Source organism: Rhopilema esculentum, chromosome 20 (genome assembly GCF_057945365.1).
Source record: "Rhopilema esculentum isolate cy_ngs chromosome 20, ASM5794536v1, whole genome shotgun sequence".
Lineage (NCBI taxonomy): Eukaryota > Metazoa > Cnidaria > Scyphozoa > Rhizostomeae > Rhizostomatidae > Rhopilema > Rhopilema esculentum.
The window spans coordinates 12,599,622-12,619,840 of NC_142834.1; the positions used below are offsets into that span (position 1 = coordinate 12,599,622).

Below are 20,219 nucleotides of genomic sequence, written 5' to 3' on the forward strand. Positions count from 1 at the left end.
AAACTAACGTGCAAGGAAGAATGGCGCGTTTGATTGGTTCCTTGATTTGGCCAATCAGCGGCTGCTATTCTTTCATCTAGTTGAAGAAATACTAAGATGTTTTTATAACAGAAAAACCACAATCATCATTGACAACTTTAGATTCATCAATAAAACACGGTAAATTAAAAACTTGATATTAAAATAAATAGTGTCAATGTGCATTTGAATTAATGAATAATTTTACTTACAAATAAGTTAAAGGACGATATCACACAAGATAAAAGCAATATTGTGAAAATTATTTTATGAGGGTAGTTATCCTAATAATTTTATTTCGGCCTGCTCACTGAAGCAACTCTCCTTTGGTTACCCGGTGATCCTGTACTGTGGATACTCCCACAAGGTTCTCTTCTATAAGGGCGACAGTTGTGAGCGGAACTTCTTCTGGACCCTATCCTGAATTAGCTTCGATAGTGTTCACTAAAAAAGAAGGCTTTCACGGACAAGTGCTGTGATGTGGCCTGAATCAAGTAGAGTTAAGGTGCCATGACCTATTTTCGAAAAGTTCCTGTTTCCTTATAATAGTTAGTTGACTCGTTTTTAGAGAATTGAGAGAAGTTTGTTGCTCAAGCCCATCGGACAAGCCACACCTTTTGGATAGTACAAACAACAGAATGGCTTCTCTTGATTCTGCCCTTTACTCGATGACCTCACCTTTGTCCTAAGCACCTACTTGCACTGGTTTCATTTTGGCACCAACTTGTTGGGTGGGTGTAATACTTAATTATTTAACTGAATCGTTGCGCAAAAACTACTAGGAGTTATACAATTAATTAAAGTAACAGAATTGATACTGCTGCTTTGATACGTTGGCGTTTTGATGTCTGCTTTGCATAAGGTTTACACAACGCAGTATTTAACAAAGTAACTTTTATTTACTTTGGTTTACTTCAAGTTACTTCTAAAAACATATGCAGAATATTGTCAACCGCAATAGTTAAACAAGGTTTTTGCCACAGATTCATCGAATGTTTTGCTAGCACACAGTTGCCAACTGCCTGTGATATTTCCTATCTAAACCAGCGGAGATGACATTGAAGCTCAAATTCATATTTTTTATTTCAAAGCGTTCTTCCTTTGGTTTGCGTGGCCTTTTCAGGCAGCTTAACAGATTTTCAGCATTAGGACAACCACCAGTCGACTTAATTTGATTTTAGAAACAAGATGTAAAATTTTAAACAAGGTTAAGGGGAAAACCTTTTAACAAGACCCTAGAAGCTTTCATGCTTAATAATTAAAAAATTATTTTGCCAATTCTGTCGATTAGGTAAGTGCCCTAGAGCCATTTTATAAAATAGAGTAACACTTCAAACTTGCTTTTCTCCCCTTTACAGTTTTTCCTGCAATCTCATCACAAATAATTATAAAGTTTTTAGGTGTAAAGAAATTCGCCTTGTGAAATCTTGTTTAGACCTTCGTTAATTAAAAACTCACGTTTTGTTATTATTGAGTGTTTTCTAATCATATTGTTTATTTCTGTTAACGTAGGGTCATAAAATTGATCAGGAAGGGAGGATTCCGAATATTTCACAACCAAGGCAGAAAATTTTCGTTTTATTACCTTGAAACTTCCTAGGTCATTTTAGCCACAAGGGAAGTCTAAAAACTTATCCTATCATATCAGGCCGTATTTACGTAACTCAACATTAACTTCACGCGTGAAGGGCATTGGTTAGTTGGTTATCATGTGACGCAGCTCTTTTAAATACGCTTATCAAACCCTATAATCTTATCAAACCCTATAGAGGCGGTAGAAAGTCACCGAATCCATTTTTTGCTGAAACTGGTCCAAGAAAGCTACTGTAAGGCACATTACCAGGCTTTGTATTTTGTAAGAGTTTTTATCACGTGCTTTTCCTTCTGACCAATCGGACACGACGTCGTTTATCATCGACGTCGTCTTGACAATACATTTGGACTCACTTCAGTCGATATCCCGCCTTAGGCAGTTCAGTTCTCGAGTCAGTTCCCACTTATTTTTTATTTTGGCCTATATCTTCGCTGTTTATTTACATCTATACTCTATGCGTTCTTCTGTGCAATCTTCGCATTGCACACTGCAGCACCATTTAAATTTACAGTGACACCGAAAAGTTTTCCGTAAGACGAACGTGTCGTATCCTCGCCCACAGCAAAGTATGGAGCACCTATCTAGGCCATCTCCTGTTTTGTTACATAACCGTCCGTGAGTTCCAGGGGTTCCATAATCCTTGTTAGGTTCGCAGAAGTCTGGTGACGAGTCACTGTAAACAAGGTCATCTGGTTGTATTCTATACTTTTTGTTTCGTTTTGATCGCAGTTTTACCTTTCGTCTATTCAATCGAACCTCTACAGCCGTTTTGTATTTATCTCGCAACCTTGAACCAATGTCATACAGATTCGGCAATGGCTGCCAGCACGCTTTCGTTACACATGACCCGGTTGCTCCGTGGCAGCGACAGACAGGCTTGAGTTTTGATTTGTATATCTGTAAAAGGATTGTAAAAATTGTTATTGTGGATCCGACCAGTAGTCGTCAATATAGTTTTTACTGAAAATCCCCAGCCTCGTAGAGAGTTAGCCTCTTTTTTACTCGATAGGAGATGGCTATCCCTAGCTTTCGCAAGAGTAGTTAAGTATCGTTTGTACCATACCACAAAAACCGTTTGGATTTTATATCTGGTTGAAATTATTAGTCATATTTTGTTCCCTATATTGTGTAATGGGGTTATCTCAACTTCCATTAAGCTACACTGACAAAATGTTATTTTCAAAGTATTATTAGATTGTAAAGTTTCAACTTGACGATCAAAAGATTGATCTCTTAGCTTCAAAATTGGTTGTTTTTATATTTGAACCCTAGACAGGGCCTATAAAAACCAATGATTAGCCTGACCATTTCAGATTGAATAATCGCCAAATCCCAAGTTTCTAGAAAACCTAATGAAAGGAAATAGAGATAAATTGTTGCCAATGGTAAGGCAAACCGCATCGTGTTTACCAACCAAGCAACGTTTTCCAATCCTGGAGGATTAATTTTCTGATTGCAGTTATTTTTGTTACATAGTCTTTAAAGCTTGTTTGCATATGGGCATCCAAATTCAACAACTCACTACTTACCTCTCTTCCTGCAGCATTGTTCTGTTTTCCAATTAATTTTCGTAGGGATCGCTGCCTTCGTCTCTCGCTCATTGGATCGAGGAAATATCTCGAATAGGTTAAACCATAAATGATGTGACTCTGGCATCCCTTCCACGGAAATAGGTCTTTTTCTGATATTGTTGCCTCTTCGTAAAGGTAATTCCTCTGGCCGCAGCCGCATTTCTTAAGAGAACCGAGCGAACAGGCCTTTGCGAGAGCCAAGGCAGCACTAGCAGATGCTATGGCACTAAGAAACGATGTCTCTTTTGTCCCTGAAGGATAATGAAAATCCAGTCAATCCCTGTGATTGAATCAAGTCAAAGTAAACACTGGGAAGCATTAGGCACAGGACATTATTGGTGTAAATCAAGTTTTAGAAAGAAATCAGCAGAATAGCTTTAACATAGAAGTTGAATGTCTTTTTAGCAAATATATCATTTTGAAAAATTTCATGCGAGGACTGGTGGTTGCCCTTCACTATTTTATTTGACCCACCACAATGCTGCCTCTCTTCTAACCTTGGCTTATTTATCACAATAGGCAGGACACGTGGCCTGATAGATTGGCTATGTATGGCCCATAAACTCTCTTCATCATATATCAAAGTATCATAGCTCAAGTTTGAGGTTTCATGATAGGGCACTCACTGATAGAAAACTAAGCAAAATGAATATTCTACATTTTGTAATGTTGTCAATATTTGCTGTGTTGACAACACAATAAAGATATCACGTTCTTGATTTGCATACTGTTAAAACGCTTTAAGATGGTATCAAGTTATCTGTAATGTCAAGTTATTATTGCATTTCTCTCTGCAATTTTTTGTCACAATATTATGAGTCATGTTATGGTTTATGTTGTTTTTTTAATCAAATATAGTTATGCTTTTGTTACATATGTCGTTTTATTGTTTTGACTTAGTGTTAGCTCATTGAATTTTAGTAAAGTGGAGCGTATAGTATAGTATAGTATAGTATAGTATAGTATAGTATAGTATAGTATAGTATAGTATAGTATAGTATAGTATAGTATAGTATAGTATAGTATAGTATAGTATAGTATAGTATAGTATAGTATAGTATAGTATAGTATAGTATAGTATAGTATAGTATAGTATAGTATAGTATAGTATAGTATAGTATAGTATAGTATAGTATAGTATAGTATAGTATAGTATAGTTTATTGTATTGTATTGTATTGTACTGAATTGTGATGTAACGTATTGTAATGTAAGATAATGAATTGTATTGCTGATTGGATTGGAGTGCATCTATTGTATTGTAAGGCATAAATTTATAACGTTTGTAACTGCAGCGACATTAAACATTATACGTTGTAACACTTCTTCTAAGCGTTTTATGACATTGCATAGTATTGCATATTACAATAATTCATTTTGCGGTATCGCACTGCTTTCAATTATTTCAAATGCTATTAATCCTTTAGGCTTGCATCGCTTAATCGTAAAGTAGATTGTCCTGAATCCGTTGCATTGCCTTGTACTGTGGTACACCAAAATGTATTGTATTTAACACTATTTTATTGCAGACCAGTTGTTATGTAATGTGCTGTACAGTGATATTTCCTTTCATTTCTTCATACAGTGCAATTTACCAAATTAATTACGCTGATAGGAGCAAGGGATTTTCTGTGGAGATAAGATTGATAAGATTGACCGAGGCTGTTTAATCCCGATGAAGCTCACAAAATCCAATTTAAAACATCGCAGCAGCAACTTGGTCATTCATTTACTTTTTAGTTAAAAAATACAAATTTATTTGGCTGCAACCGAGCTTAAATTAGCTTATCGCCATTTGGTTATTTGGAAACCACATGTTCCTATTGTGCCCAGTTTGGTTGTTTGTTAATTATCTATTTTCGTCTTTATCGAGGGTCAATTTTTAGGGAATACTATGAACAAAGACTGGGTAACAAAAATTGCATTCGTTTTGACGGTATTCAGTCTATAACTGTTCATCGTTAAAGGTGATTTGGAGTTTGGGCCTGTGTTCCAGCTAACATCAGGATGATTTATGTACAATTCTGAATGTCTCTCATGTCTGCTGAACTTGCACCTAATGATTTTTTAAAAAAGCTGTATTGTTGTATTTAAGGAAAGTACTTTGTGTACACACAGCAATGCTTCGTAATCTAACTGTTCATAGGTAACCCAGTTAGCTACTTTATGTAAAATCGCACTGAATCATAATGGATATCGAGCAGCTTAGCTGAGGATAGTCTCCTGACATGTCAGCTATTTCAGTAAACATTTGTCGGTTCTTTATGAGTGCGTATCCGAATTATTTGTCACAGCCACAGACCATGAGCCCAATCACGCCATCGTATCCGTGTTTTACCTTCTAGATTGAAAAGCACATAGCGGCCTAGATTGGCTGCTGGGATTAAACTGCGCTGAACAGCCTTCTTACTGCACCGCCACAAAGAAACCTTCTCTTTATCCTAATCTCGAGCTCTTGCCATCGTTGTGCAAGGTCCAAAACAAATAATCCACCGATTGTTCGTCGACTTTTGCTTATGAGAGCACAATAAGCATCGGTATCCTATCTAGCTTGGATTAAGGTTTACGCGCTTTTGTTTGTGACCAACTGCACTGGACAGTAATCCCAGCGCAACCCGGACTTCTTAATCAAACGAATTCGTCAATATGCTGTTAGATCTTTCGCAATTAAGATTAGGAAAATGCGGATAAATTTAGCCAATAATCCCATGATTAAGTGATCTCCCAGGTCGAGTGATATATTTTGCTACAAACCAACCCTATAAATCGTAAACTCACAAAAGAATAGCTAAGCAATGACATTCCGGTGGATGATTGCTGTCATCATCTGCATTTATCATTTAAGGCTGCTACCCAAATTCCCCCCCCCCTTTAGTCGACCAGTATCTCCTCCCTGATGTGGCACGAGCGGTAAGGCCTCTTTTTTGTGAACATAGTTTAAAGTAAAGGATTTACTATATCTCCTACTCTAAAGATATCACAAAAAATTACAAAGCATTTTTTTTTGAATTTATTTTGTATTGCAGCAATTGGTTTACTGCAATTTTGTTCACCCATACTCCATTTTCAGAAAAAGGCCTCTAAAAATGAACCTTTTTGCTTTCATCTCCTTCTCTTTAATATATCTCGACGACATTAAAGGCTGATTTCCACGAGGCGAATTTCGCAGCGAATTCGCGGCGAAATCGCTGATAAAGGCATCAAGGCATGCGCAGTTTTGATTTTTGATTTCGCAGCGAATTCGCAAGAAAGTAGAAAAGAGTTCTACTTTTTCTCGGCGAAATATTTCGCAGCACCTAATAACCAGTCAAAGCATGGTAAATTTGCTTGATTTGTAAGAAAACAATCTTGGAACATTCGTCATGCGTGCAGTTCTTAAAATAGGCGCCTTAAAGTTGAGTTTTGGGGGAAATCATTATATAATTTCGCAGCGAATTCGCAGTCTCGTTGAAATCAAAGACAATTTCGCCTCGTGGAAATCAGCCTTAAGTCAAGGCTTGTCCAGATCGATTTCTATCATTGACGTTGACAATTTAGCGTGACCACGTCCGTGTTTTTAGCAATTAACGATTATATGCGTATTGACTCGTGGATTTGAAGACTTGAACAATGTGCGAGGTCTTTTATATTGTATCGGAACGTTTGGACTTGTGTACACTAAACCAAAGTTTATCTTTGCCAATACGTAAAAGACCTATCATGGATGCTTTAGTTCCGATACATTACGTGTGGCATTAAATACCTGATTATAATGTTTGAATTCCATCTATGAATGAATTGGGCTTAAGAAAGCTCGTAGGCATTGACTGATATTTGGAGACAGTCTGGTGGACCTTTAATAAAAGAAGAATCAGATAGCCTTTTGAAGATCCTTTGCCTATAGCTAAAGTTTATTCCTAATTTCTTGAAAAAATCATCAACCCCTTAGCTGTCATTCAGATTTTCCACACTATGAAGTAATAAAGGAACAGTATTTGTAAATGATACAATTGCATGCCAATAAATAGATTTAAAGTGACTCACTTTTCTTGTTCATCTTCTCAAATAGACGCCATGAATTTCGTTGCCCAGTACAATTCCATCTATAGTCCTTGAATTGCAACTGGCATTCTTGTAGTCCATTGTAAGTACCCTGTCCCACTATCATAACTGCCTTTGGATTTTCTCTACATTTTCGTATTTGTGGCCTATTCATCCACTGGAAATGTGAACAAAAGTCTCTTGATGTAAGCCTTTTTGAGGCTAAGCCCGATTCCATGCTCAACAGACGCGTGAATTTCCTATAAAAAAGAAAATTGGTTACTAGAAAATAGATCAAAGCTAGCTACTTTTGCCCTTATGTGTATTTAGATAAAAATTTTATGTTGGTTATCTGCGTATGTGATCTGCGTTATAAGTGTATGTGAAAGTGCAATTTGTGACGTCACTCGCCCCAGTCTCTGTTAATTTCAGGTGTAATATGCGTTTTGGTACCCTGTACAAAAGTGAAACATTGTGAAACGCAAAGTATTTCAAATTATGTGATTTCATGGTAGTGCGATGTTATGGCACGTTATGAGTGCAAACTGAACACAATGCTTTTCGAGTTTAGAATTTCACACTTGTCAATCAAGCAAACTTTGAAGTCGCCATTGATGTTGTACTTTTTTGCATAAACTTAACAAGGGAAATCACAGCACCACTTTTTATTAGTACCCCATTGCTAAAAATAGTTCGATTGTTCTTCACATGCTGAACAATATGAATCAGAAAACTGTGTACCTGGACCATTTTGCATGCTAAATTCCACCATTCATTTTGGTACCCTAACGTTTAAGTGCTAGGTTACGTTTTTGCATAACTAAAATTGCCATGCGTTTGAATACCCGGACCGAAATGCATAAGGTTACCGAAATGCATATGACACTGGCAAAAATGACTTTTTGCACCATTTTCCTTCGTAATTCACAATTTTTAACTATACTCTGCCTAATTCCAATGACTGAGAATACTCCTTTTTCTTGAAATGTAAGTGGATCCCGATTATTTCTAAATTGCATATACCTGTATTCTAAGTATATCAAATTTAATTTAACAATATTAATTTTCATAGTTCAGTTTTTAAATTTTATAGTCCTTTCAATGTTATTTTAACCTTATGGTGTATTTGGAACTTTTAACTCAGTTTTGAACAAAGTTTTTCTCGCTACCGAATGAAAAATTGCAGATTACGTTGCAAACCGCATTCCTGCATTTGCAACGAGTTTGTTTCACGTAGTTGATACATGCCTAATGTGGCATGAGTTTTTCCTCCTAGTTACTCCCTGTCAGTTATGAGCTATATTTACAGTGACTTAAGAAAAGTGTCAGAAAAACGTTGGACTTTTCAATCATAAGAACGTTCCTTCCCGTTTTAACCAAAGTATGAACAGTTCCATTTGCGAGAAAACATTATTCTTTACACTTAAAAAATTTATATTTTCAAAGGACCTTTTTGCCTAAAGCTAATGATTAACAATCGTTAAATCGTAAGTTATTAGAAATAATTATGTCTATAAAACCACGTATTATCAATTGGAGGTATGCTTCTTATTTCAAAATTGCCGTGGTAATCAGGGATACTCAAAATAAGTGCGCAATTCCTTCAACTACCCTGACCTCCATTGATAAAACCCTAGTCCTCTGGATTCAGAAAATGGTCTCGATCCCATGACCCTTTGCACGGAAAGCGGGATTCTTAATACTACGCCATTCTACCACAAAATCAATTTACTGTTGGTTTTACATCGAAGCTTTAAAGTGAGCAGGAAAATGCTTGTTCTGTTCAGTGTTCAACTTTTCTTTGCATTTTTCTTTCTTCAAGAAGCATAATTACTTATAGTAAAGGATAAGCATGTTTGTTTTTCATTCTGTACAATTATCAAGGCGAATGTGAAGCTCACAATGCCTGAACTTTAAGCTCATCCTTCTTAATTGAGGCATTACAGAGCTTTCGCTGGGAAAATCAGTTATTGCTGGTATAAAAGGCGATTAATAGGGAGTGCAAATATTTCAATCGAGCAACAAACCAGCACTAGTAAACAACTGCTGTTGCATTATTTCTCGCTATAGGCGTGTCTAAGAAAGCATTTGGCTTAATTTTAAAGCATCTTATTAACCATGTTCTGTTTGCATAACTGCGCAAAGCTATACGCAAGACTCAGAGCAATCAAACCATTGCGTTTTGTTTCGAGAAGAAAACACTTTTTAAGCAGTATGCACATTTTTGAATCCAATTAGCCGATAAGTAATGAATTAAACAGATTTTATTTTCAGTAAATATGCAATTTTGATGTTATTATTTGCCTTCCGTGTGAAAAATATCCTCGGTCTGGTGGAATAAAAGTAAAATACAGTTAAAGAAACGAAATTTTAAGTTCTGTTTAGGATGATTCCTGTTCTTTCTGTTTTCAAGTTATTAGTTCAACATGGCAATCTGGGTTTTATGACAAGTTAACATAACTCATTGGAAAATATGGAACGGTGACTTGTATATGGAACGCTTTCTAGAAAATGAGGGCAATAGTTCATTGTCCATGCCCAAAGAAATTTCATTGGGGCTTGAGTGGCACTCGACCCTAATCAGTATGTCAAAAAGGCCCTAGTACCTTTTTCTTAGGAAATTTTAACATAGACTAAAGTTAACACAGACGAAATTACTTACAACATATAACTTGCAAACAAATGTTACAAACATACTCTTCATCTCCATTCTGAAGAAATTCGACGAAATTAATGTGTGAAAAACAATGCTATCTAATGCAAACGAAGTCAGTTAATTTAACGTTTATGTATCTGACTTTTTAGACTTGTAGATTGCGTTGAAAACTATACAATAAAATATCATACAAGAATAGACTGACATTTCGATGCTAGGAAGAAAAACTTATGGCTGTCTAGCACCAGGCTCGAACCTCCTCGTAACTTTGTTTTCGAATGACTATGCTAGTATTTTGGGCGTCTGACACTAAGTACAACACCATAATTTGCACCCCTCTATGCTATCAGATTTCTACATTATTTAAAACTTGTAATCCGAACTAGTATCACAGATAAGTGGTAGCTACTGTCCGATGTCAAACTACTGCTTACTTTGAGATGCTATTGTATAGAGATGTAAATAAAATATTTGATACTGCAAGGGTTCTAGGTTATCAAAATACATCGCTGTTAATGCCAATTTCGGTATGCTCCATGTGCAAATACATCAATGACAATAGCCTATAATACGTATCGATTTCCAGCTTTATAATTGTTGGTATGTGTACAATTGCGTAGCCAGGGTGGTAAGATTGGAGGGCGGAAAGGCAAGTAGGCCAGGAAAAATTGGGGTTCCACACCTTTTTGAACGCCAGATAATGCCCTTTTTCAATGAGATTTTTTTGCTATTAGGGGAGGAATCGTTCGCCTCCTCTTGCCTTTCCCTTGCTACACCACTGTGTGTATAGCTCTTGTCATTGCTCACAGATAGTCCATCATTTACACTGCTGGACATAAAATCTCCTTCCTTTAAGTTTAACTAGCTAATCTCAGGCTTCTTTTTTTAAAATTAATCTGAAATCATCCTTTAAACTATCACTGACAGCAATTTGTCAAGGGGATCAAACTGTCTGGCAATTTCTTATTTGTGGCTGACCAATGCTTTTTCCGCGATATGACTTTGAGCAAGCGTAGCAAACCCCCTCAAAATAATGTTAGCTTTTTAATTTAAACAAAAGTGTAAGAAATTTCTTTTCTCTTTATAGATCTACGTATTAAATCAACTCTGCAAAACCTATGTTTCTTTCTGTTAATAATCTTAGTCACCTCAATTTCCTGAGATTCAAAGTTGCTTCCCAAAACAAAACGAGAAAAATGCCAGATAACTGAAATATCTTTTGCTATCTTTGGAAAGCTATCTATCTTAATGTATATATAAGAGTATTAACAATGGTAACTGTGTTGATAGATATAATTTTTCATTCTGTATACCGCTGAATTGCTTTACACTGGCTAGATAAAAATCATTTTTCTCAAACAAGTTATGGTAATTCAGACGATGAAGACCCAACCAGAAGTTGTAATGTAGACTGGACGTTAAAGACTCATTGCTAACAATGAGCCATTGCGCTTCGTAAGCATCCCATAATGCATTTTTAGACTGTCTAAAATCAATTACTGCCATTGTTTGGACCGTCGCCACGCTCGCAAAGGCCCATTGTTAGCAATGAGTCTTCAAGTTTTGGCCAGTTAGCTACCCGAGGGGACTGGTTACAGTATTGACAGCCCACAATTAGCCATTAGATATGCTCCTGACCGCGTGGGGCAACTTTGAGGTTGATTCATTATTAATTATTCTTCATTATGATTCATTATTGCAAAGTTTTTTTATTGCAAAGTCAAAGCTCGATGTGGTATCCTAGCTGATAAACTTCTGCCAATGCAACGTGTTGTACGTCGTGAAAAAGGCACGTTTTGCACTGATTAAGATGTGAATAGCAGGTGTAATGCCTTGTAATTTTGCACTGATACAGCTAAAATTTGCACTTTCAACATGTGTATCATGTTAAAATATCAACTTTGCAGATCTTTATGATTTTCAGGGGGTTTTAATGTTATAGGCTGAAAGCAATAGTCAGAAATTTGTCTACGTTTATAAAGTGGAGGTTATTATGTATATATAATGTTATAAGTAAATTCCCATCATATAGATCTACGATAATATAAGCAAATAATGTGCCTGTACTTTTAAAGGCTTTTGTGCAACCGGGATGCTTTGCGATAGCTGTGTATTTTGTATTTTTATGCAGTACAATATTAGATCGCTTTGGAATGATAGTCGCAAAGCATGACGGTTGTTCAAGAGCCTTTAAGTATTTTAAGAGGTTGAGTTTTATTTTAAGGCCTGCAAAGAAAAGAAGATCTTTGATAAAGATTTTGTCAGGATATCAGTTTGAATATAGTCGGCAAACCATACTTCACCTACTAGGGTTAAGTAATTTCATAATTCCAAAAAACCTTTGCATGTTGGTTTTTCAGTGCAAGAAATCGTGTTGAGTTTTCTAGTTAAGTTATTTTATACGGCTAATTACTGTGTTCGTTAACTAATTGCTTCATTAAGCAGATAGCTAGCTATGCGTGTAATACTTTTCTTGATAGTCTTTGGCATAGCAAAATCTAGCGGTATTTGAATGGTACCTGAAAGAAGCAAAAGCTTGTTAAGAAATCTTACTGCATGTTTCTAGGAATCCCTGTTAGATTTGTTTCCTGGAATTCCAGTTACTCCCAATCTTAAACTGATTCTACCCTTCTAGTACCAGTTTAAACCACAAATGTTCGATCAACATATCAAGTATTCAGAAATGTTAAACCTGGACATGTAGTTGTAACAGTCATTTTGTCCTGGACATGCATGATCATTGCATAGTGCGTTTTAAGTGCGATTCCCTTTACTTTGATAACGAAATGCAGATCACCTTGAAATTTTTACTGATCAGTAACAAAATAACAACAGCTTATCGATTAAGCAATATGAATTTATCTTTTGATTGCTTGTGAAAATCAAAAGTATTTTCTTATTTTTTTCGTTTTTCTTTGCGTAACGTTAATTGCCTGTCTTGTTATTAAAAAAGAAGCAATTAGCCAAGATCCTTAGGTTTAACCCACAGACCTCTGTCAAGAACCAAAGGCCACCCGTTAAGACGAATGAAAAACAAAAATTAATGCCTTATTAAAAAGTTCTTGATCATTAGTGTTTCAAGTCACCCTTGGTTTTCCATGGTGACGAAAATGAACTGGACATATCTGGAACCCTAAGCAGAATGATGTTTGTTTTACTATGAAATAAAAAAAGTTTGCCTTTAAAACAACTTAACAGTTCTAATAATGCGAACTAGACTGCCTGCAGCAAAAATGGTTGTGATAATGATTAAGTTAACTGTTTTTAATTATGATGCTTTATACTGGAGTAGCGGTATTCCTTTAGCTTTCGTTTTCTCTGTTAAATCATAGACCAGTTGATTGCCTTTTATAAGTGGACCCACATCAGGCAATCGTCTTGTTTACGAGGGGACTGTTTTCTTCAAGATTCTAATATTACCTTAGGGTATCTGTATTAAATAAAAATATCGTGGTTATTATGAGGTTTAATTAAGGCTGCTAAAAACGATGGTATTTAATATTTTTGTCAACAAAAGAGATAGGCTTTGAGGCAATGTTTTTGGCGTGGCACGAAGAATCAGAAATTTAGACTCGACTAAATGATTAAGATTTCTCACCAAAGATATTCAAGGTACAGAAGTAATAACTGGCTTGATTAATGAATTGTGAAGTTGCTAATATCGATACTAAAAATTTAAAAGATTGCAAAGTTGCCTCACACGACCATTTCAACACTGACCACGTATTACTTGAAGTAAATCCATCTCGGATCTATGCAATTATATTCTCTCGACTAAAGGGATGTTGTGAAGAAGCTGTCCAATTTTTTTACAGATATTGCATAACCATGTCTGGAAGTCCACAATGTACAAAACAGTAGCTGGTTTTTAGTTTTTCTAACAAAGAGTGGGAAAAAGGGTACCAATTCACAAATTTTTGTGTGCTAGAAGGATATTGGAAAACGGATATATTTTGATTTTGCAGAGATAAGGAAATTCTATTGAAGCTTTGCTTAAAAGTTTATTTTTTGAAATAAAGTAGAATATCAGTTAAAAAAATCAAAAGAAGATGATGGACCCAAAATTCTCTAGATAATCTAGGAGAATTAATCTTTAGCAACCAATTTTTCAGTGCCAATTCTCGACTGCCAATAAAAAGGCCTCGCTAAATTGAAATTTCCGTGACGTCAGTACTTATAATATATGGCGTGGGTTATCATTTTGACATAAAAAAATTACTAGCATTCTTAAGAAAGAAAATATCCATAGGAAGCAACCAAAAGAAAATTTAATCATACAATGATGCGTATTCAGTCAACAGAATTAAGGCTGTGTTTGCATGTTATCGTTAAATGATAAACTACGGTTGTCAATTACTATCATTATCTTTTCAAGATAAAGTTTATATTTCTTTATTTGCTTAACTTGTCTATCGTCTTAGAAAAATTATTGCTAAGTTCCTTTTAAATTTTTTTGGCAAAACACCATAAAGATATACTCTAAAGTTCAACGTTAGTTTTGATATTGTCTAGATTATCTTAGTTATTTCCAAATCGGTATATTTTTAGTGATAAAAAACGATAACAAATTCACCTCTTTGTTGAAATTCTTGCAGATTTGTGCATTCTAATATTCAAATTTTCCTGAGAGCCAAAATTACAAGGCTTTTACTTTCTGTGTGCGACTTTGATTTATCCATCGAGGATGTCAGGTTTGGTTGGATCGCAACAGGTTTGATACGAAATTAGGCCTGCCATGATGAAGAATTTTGAAGCAATAGCACCTCGCTGTATAATAAAAGATTTGATTTTTCCTTCAAGGGTCACCAACGCTTTACACTGGTGTGGGAAATTTTGCGCAAACTTAACGATTAAAATTATCCGCCAGTTTGGTAAACATGGATCTATTTGAAAGGACCAGCTTATATGTGAATGTCAACAAAGTTGAAATTACATTCGAAGACTGCACTTAAAGATGCCAACGGGAGAGAAGGGATTATTATTCAAGTTAACGATTCGGGTTATGATAGCTTCCACTGAGCTAACATAGTGGGGATCTACAACCAGGTACAATTGCATGCAAAATGTAGCTTGAGTTTCAAGTGTCAAAGCTTTTCTCCAAGCCTAATAACTTGCCAATATTTAGCTACCAGGGAGGGGTATACTCAACCACTAAGATATAAAGGGTGCGCTATATCACCCTTCTAAGCAATCATCCTTAACATTGAATCTGCCACCTTCTATGCTTGTTTTCGAGAATTGTGTTCCAAACGTCAACCCTCTAATGCAGTATTCTCCCCGTTGGAAAAAAAACCGTCAAGATTCCCATAGCTTAAATCCAAAGTACCCTTTGCACGAATTCAAGAAATCGAGAGGCAGTATTTAAAACATTGAGAATTAGTCGCTTTTTCGACAGACCATTTTTAATGGCAGTTATCAGGCCATATAGTACCTTTATACCCCGAGTAACGCGCGTAACAGACTTCACCCCTATAGTTTCACATCTTTAGTCACCCAGTCATATCGATTTTTACATCGACATTGCTTTGGCTATAACCAGTTACCAATGTTGTGGAGATATACAACGCTCCTGCCTTTAGTGTTTTGTAACATCATATTTATTTCGTAAACAAATTTATTTTGTTAGACAACACTCTAGTTGCTATCGAGCAGGACCTCCTCTCAAAAGGAACCGAGTATTATCATAAAAGGATGGTTTGTTTGACTATTGTGATAGTTATTATGGTTAGAAGCGTCACAAGGAAGGGGAGAATTGGGGGTAAAAAACCCAGGGCCTGTAGCCTGAAGAAGCTCGTGGGAAATCCATTCCTATTTAGGAAAAACATCTCAAGTTTTACCCTCGGGACAGGGCTGGCTCTCGACAGCCCTATAATTTGTACCAACGACTTCAACGTTCCTTTTTGTATGTACTATGACAATAGACAATATTATCAAATAAGAGGTATTGTACAAAGAAACCCATGCCTGTAGCAAGAAATGGGTGTGGAAGATACCTTTTGGACAAGAACCCTTCTATTTCCGTTGATGTTTAATGGCAACTATACTGCCAGTGCTAATGAAGCTTAATAAGGTTCGTTTTAATTGAAGAGACAGCCCTTCCTAATGAAATCACGGACATGAACCTTGACACTCTTAGATATTCTTGTGCAATAAATTGATAATAAACAAATAAACTATGCTTGTTGGCTGAAGCCAAAGCTATCAAAAAAATATGAAGGGGAGGTGGTACATTAGACAACATTGTAGTCAAAACAATTATTCCAAGTGAAGGAAAATAGCAACTTTCCACGTAAAGGATAATAACAACAAGACATCAGCCTTCGCGACACTTTAAATGGAGATCAAAATTTCACAGAACGATGGAGAACTCGGCTTTCTGATTTGGCAATTAATTGAAATCGTTTCAAAAGTGTATCAGATAAAAAGTTTCCCTCGGCCATGAAATTTCTATGATACAATTATTTATACTTTAGAATCTGCGGCACTAAATTCTGTGGAATTAACCTCCGTACTATAACAATGTTACATCGTACCTTAATTACAGGTTGCTGCAACAGCCAGACCTAAAATAGACGCTGTGCAAATGATTGCCCGTGAAAACAGCCAAATCAAAAGCCAACTAAAGGTGTTTACATTGTCTATTCTATCGTACATTTTTCAAGCATTTCGATCATGGACAGTACCAAGCACCACTTTATGTTCTATGCACACACTTGGCTGTTATTGTAATCACGTACCTTATTGCTGTTGTATTTTTTCTCGATGTAAAGATTAGAACGAAATCCAACAAGAATCCTATATCACCCCTGAGCAAACATTTTTTATTAAAACCGAGCTTATACCGCCCAGCCCTGGTAAACTCCGGAATCTTCTTTTTGACACAGTTGAAACTCGCAAATCAAAAACTCATATTAAGTTAAATGAGATTGCAAATACTCAAGAATGGAAAGCAAACTGTTTTGTTCTTGTTTTTTAATGAATTAACTTGGCTATGTTTCGTACCCAAGGCAACGTGAAACTAGTTTCAAGAGTCAAGAAGGTGGAACGTCCCGATCGTCATAATTTGACATGACAAGGCCATTCCTCTCCATCCACGAACCAAATCCCTCAGTTTCTTCTTGTTGGTAAGTATTAACAGCTCAAAGGCTAGAGTGCTCTCCTTCTACATTATTATCCTTTTTGGTAAAAAGCTCAAAGTATGTTTGAAACAGACAAAACAGGATTGCAATTAAAAGATTGTCTCCCAGACATTAAGCTAGTTAATTCTTGTGGGAATCCAGAATATCTTAAAAATTAGACTGGAAAACATTTAGCTTTTCTGTTATAGAATTTGATAGCAAGAGTCTGCCCGGGGCATAAAAAGGAGAAATACTAATTTGTCAAAAAACTTTGGTCATATCTATCATTATCTGTCTTGCGATCCACCAGTTAAGGTTGTGACACTGGCAGATGACGATCTCAATGTCATCTTAACAGAGTTATCGTTAGAGTCAATTCTTGAATATCAGTGGAAAAAATTTTCTGTTCCATGTACTATTGCCAGTGTTACGGAATACCTTGATGGCATTTTTCTGCAGATGCTTTACTCTGCCTGAAATGCCAAAAAAATTGCTGGCGTGTTTTTTCTTGAGTAAAAAAATTTCTTCCTCGTAAAGGTTTTTGTCTTAGAGATCATGATTTCAGTAAAATGTTTAATTGCATTAAAAAAACACGAAACTATACCGATTAAAATATACCAATGCCAGAGTTCTGGATACAACCAAGGATTTTTTGCAGGCAAAAGTCTGCTAGATTTGCAATTTATAAGCAAAAGTCATGGCTTGCACGTAGAAGACGAAGTACAAAAAAAAGTAATTTTTAAAATTGGCGAACGAACATTACGTGATGTTCTATCATTCAAAAAGTCTAAAAACTTGCCACAGATAGAAGCAAAATGTCAGAAGAAAACTGTAAAAGGACCAAGTGGTGATATTACGAACGAAAAAAATAAGTTTCAGCATAGTCTTTGAAGAATTCAATAATGAAAATACAAATCATGCTACGCATAAAACCAGCTAGGATTTAGGGTCATATATAGCATTATGCAGTGGCAGCATTGTTGTTGAACTTATCGGTGAATTTATCAAGGCTTGAGTTATTAGCAGCTAAGTCGTTCTATCAAGAAGAATTACAGGGAAGAAAAATTATTGTTCGCGGCTATATAGATGAAATTCTTAATAACAGCGGTATCATTGCTGATTCAGATATGATATAATTGGTCTTTTCAACCAACAATAACGAATCCTTAAGATCGGTTATTTCTAAGGTAGCCTTCTAACCAGAACCTACTCTAAAAGGGTATTCGTTCACAGGGTATGCCTTACAATTTCTTGTGACCTATCTTGTTTTCTAATGTATCATAATAGTTTCCAAAGACAATAAGAAACTTCAGACGAAAGCTCAGACTGTCTCCTGTAATCTCAAGACATATCTCATTTTGAGCTGTAAGGATTTTATGACGAGCGGGAAAAATAGGATTTCTGACTCAGTGAGCTAATTGACACGAGCAAAAGTGTCGGATAACCCACCATGTAATTCTGTCATGTCATAGCTTACTTTAAAAAATGACAACCAATGCTAAACTAATTCGTAATGTATAGCATTTGGTAACCAAAGGCCTTGACTTACAGGAGAAAATGCCGCAATTTGTCTGAGTTGATCGGTGAATGAAAACCAAGGTAAATACGCACGGGTAAAGGAAGATCCAGAAGATTAATAGATCCTGTTAACTGTGTTTGGTAGGACATAAAATACTCTTGAAAATATTTCTTCCTATCAATGCTGGAGAGCAAGTTTTTCAAGGCTTTGGCAACGATAGCCCCAAAACATACGTCTTTTTCCATCTGTATATCCTACTCATAATTAAACAATTATAAGGGTCCCACTACTAACTAACTGGGAACATTTTTTAAAACTCAAAACAAGACACAATAGTCAAATAAATATCAAATGGTATGAAACTAAAAATCCTCTTGTTTAACTTAAAGACATAACCTAAAGAAAATATTTTCGCTTTCTTCCTATGAAATCGGTTTTGAAAATATTCTTGAAGAATTACAAGCTACCAAGGAATGAAAATACTGTACTTACCACCAATACGAGAGAGTCTCTCCACAAAATATTGCCCCTAATAAAACCAAAATTGCGGCGTTTCTCATCTTTAAAAAGGCATTTGCTCTCTGCCGCAAAATTATCTGCCAACTTTGAACTTCCAAAAAGATTTTTACAAATATTTGTTGTCACGATCTTCCGTATTTGTGTAACTGTTTGGCTAATGTGCTGGAAAACAGCGTATAAGCGAATAATTGCCAGCGATATCAGAATACAAACATTCGCAGGTCAACCCACAAACAATTACTCATATCGTTTTAAGCCGATAGTTGTAGCCCGCTGCAATTTATTATCTGAGCCAAGCGCGTTCTTTGAAGACAAGCTAGCTCATTCTTATTACTTCCCAGTTCCCAAAGCCCGCGATACGGAAGCCCCGGACCATGGACACGGAAATGCGGAACGTAGACTGAATGCTGATAAAGACATTAGAATGCGTCTGACGGTCTACGGGTTAAGCAGGGCGGTAGGAAACAGTGATTTGTGGTGCTCTGCAGCCCCTCAATTTGAATGCTATCTTCAATTTTTTATAAGAGATAGCTGAATTGAAAGCAATTGAAGAGCAGCAACTTGATTGGCAGCTCCCTCAAGCCATAGAAACTTTTTTAGAAAAAAGTAATTTTGTTGAAGGTACTTAATTCATAAACCACGAGAAATAGCTTGGGGAAGGGGAGGGGGGGGGGGTTAGGAGGGGAGACGGTAACGTGTTGTTTAGATATATATTTGTTGGTCGATTGATGAAAATTTGCAGATTCCATGACAATGCCAGTTCTTAGCAAACAGTTAACTGAAACCCGAATATTCTAATGAGAATCCGTCCCAAATAAACTCAAGATCATTTCACTTACGATTCGTTATTGCATATAAAATATACAGCGAATCAAACACTTTTATACTGAAAATATAGTACCAGGGAAACTATTATTGATTACTCCTGTTTAAACTCTTTTGGTATCTAGGAATCATTGCTGTATTTTTCAATTTGATACGTTTTTTACTTGTTAAACACCATACTATCTTGTGCTAGTCGGATTTGAAATTTTACCGGTCCGACTATTACCCTCTCCCTGCTTTCCCTTTTATGGCTTCCGCACTCCCTTCGGATTTACAGAGTGTCTAAATCACCCAGCATGCAGTTCGTGTCTAAGCCGGGTAAATTTCACGTGCGTCGGCCTAATTTGTGTATCCTAGGAGGCAATGCCGAAGTCAACTGG

The 20,219-nt window shown here is 36.1% G+C and overlaps 1 protein-coding gene across 1 annotated transcript; it reads right to left on the reverse strand.

Annotated features, from left to right (window-relative positions):
• Positions 1-125: 125 nt before the first annotated feature.
• LOC135687079 (protein Wnt-2) lies at positions 126-19,330 on the reverse strand. Its single transcript, XM_065203529.2, has 4 exons — positions 18,988-19,330; positions 7,206-7,462; positions 3,142-3,434; positions 126-2,509 (listed from the first exon to the last, which is right to left on the reverse strand). Exons 1-4 carry the CDS (start codon positions 19,053-19,055, stop codon positions 2,048-2,050), a joined length of 1,080 nt encoding a protein of 359 aa, XP_065059601.1. The 5' UTR covers positions 19,056-19,330; the 3' UTR covers positions 126-2,047.
• Positions 19,331-20,219: the final 889 nt, after the last annotated feature.

Bases quoted from the DNA above. Each gene is read 5' to 3' on its own strand.
- LOC135687079 (XM_065203529.2), bottom strand. From the start codon at position 19,055: ATGAGAAACGCCGCAATTTTGGTTTTATTAGGGGCAATATTTTGTGGA. The intron at 3,435-7,205 runs GTGAGTCACTTT...ATTATCCTTCAG, and splicing joins TGAGAAGATGAACAAGAAAA to GGACAAAAGAGACATCGTTT. The intron at 2,510-3,141 runs GTAAGTAGTGAG...ATCCTTTTACAG, and splicing joins ACAATGCTGCAGGAAGAGAG to ATATACAAATCAAAACTCAA.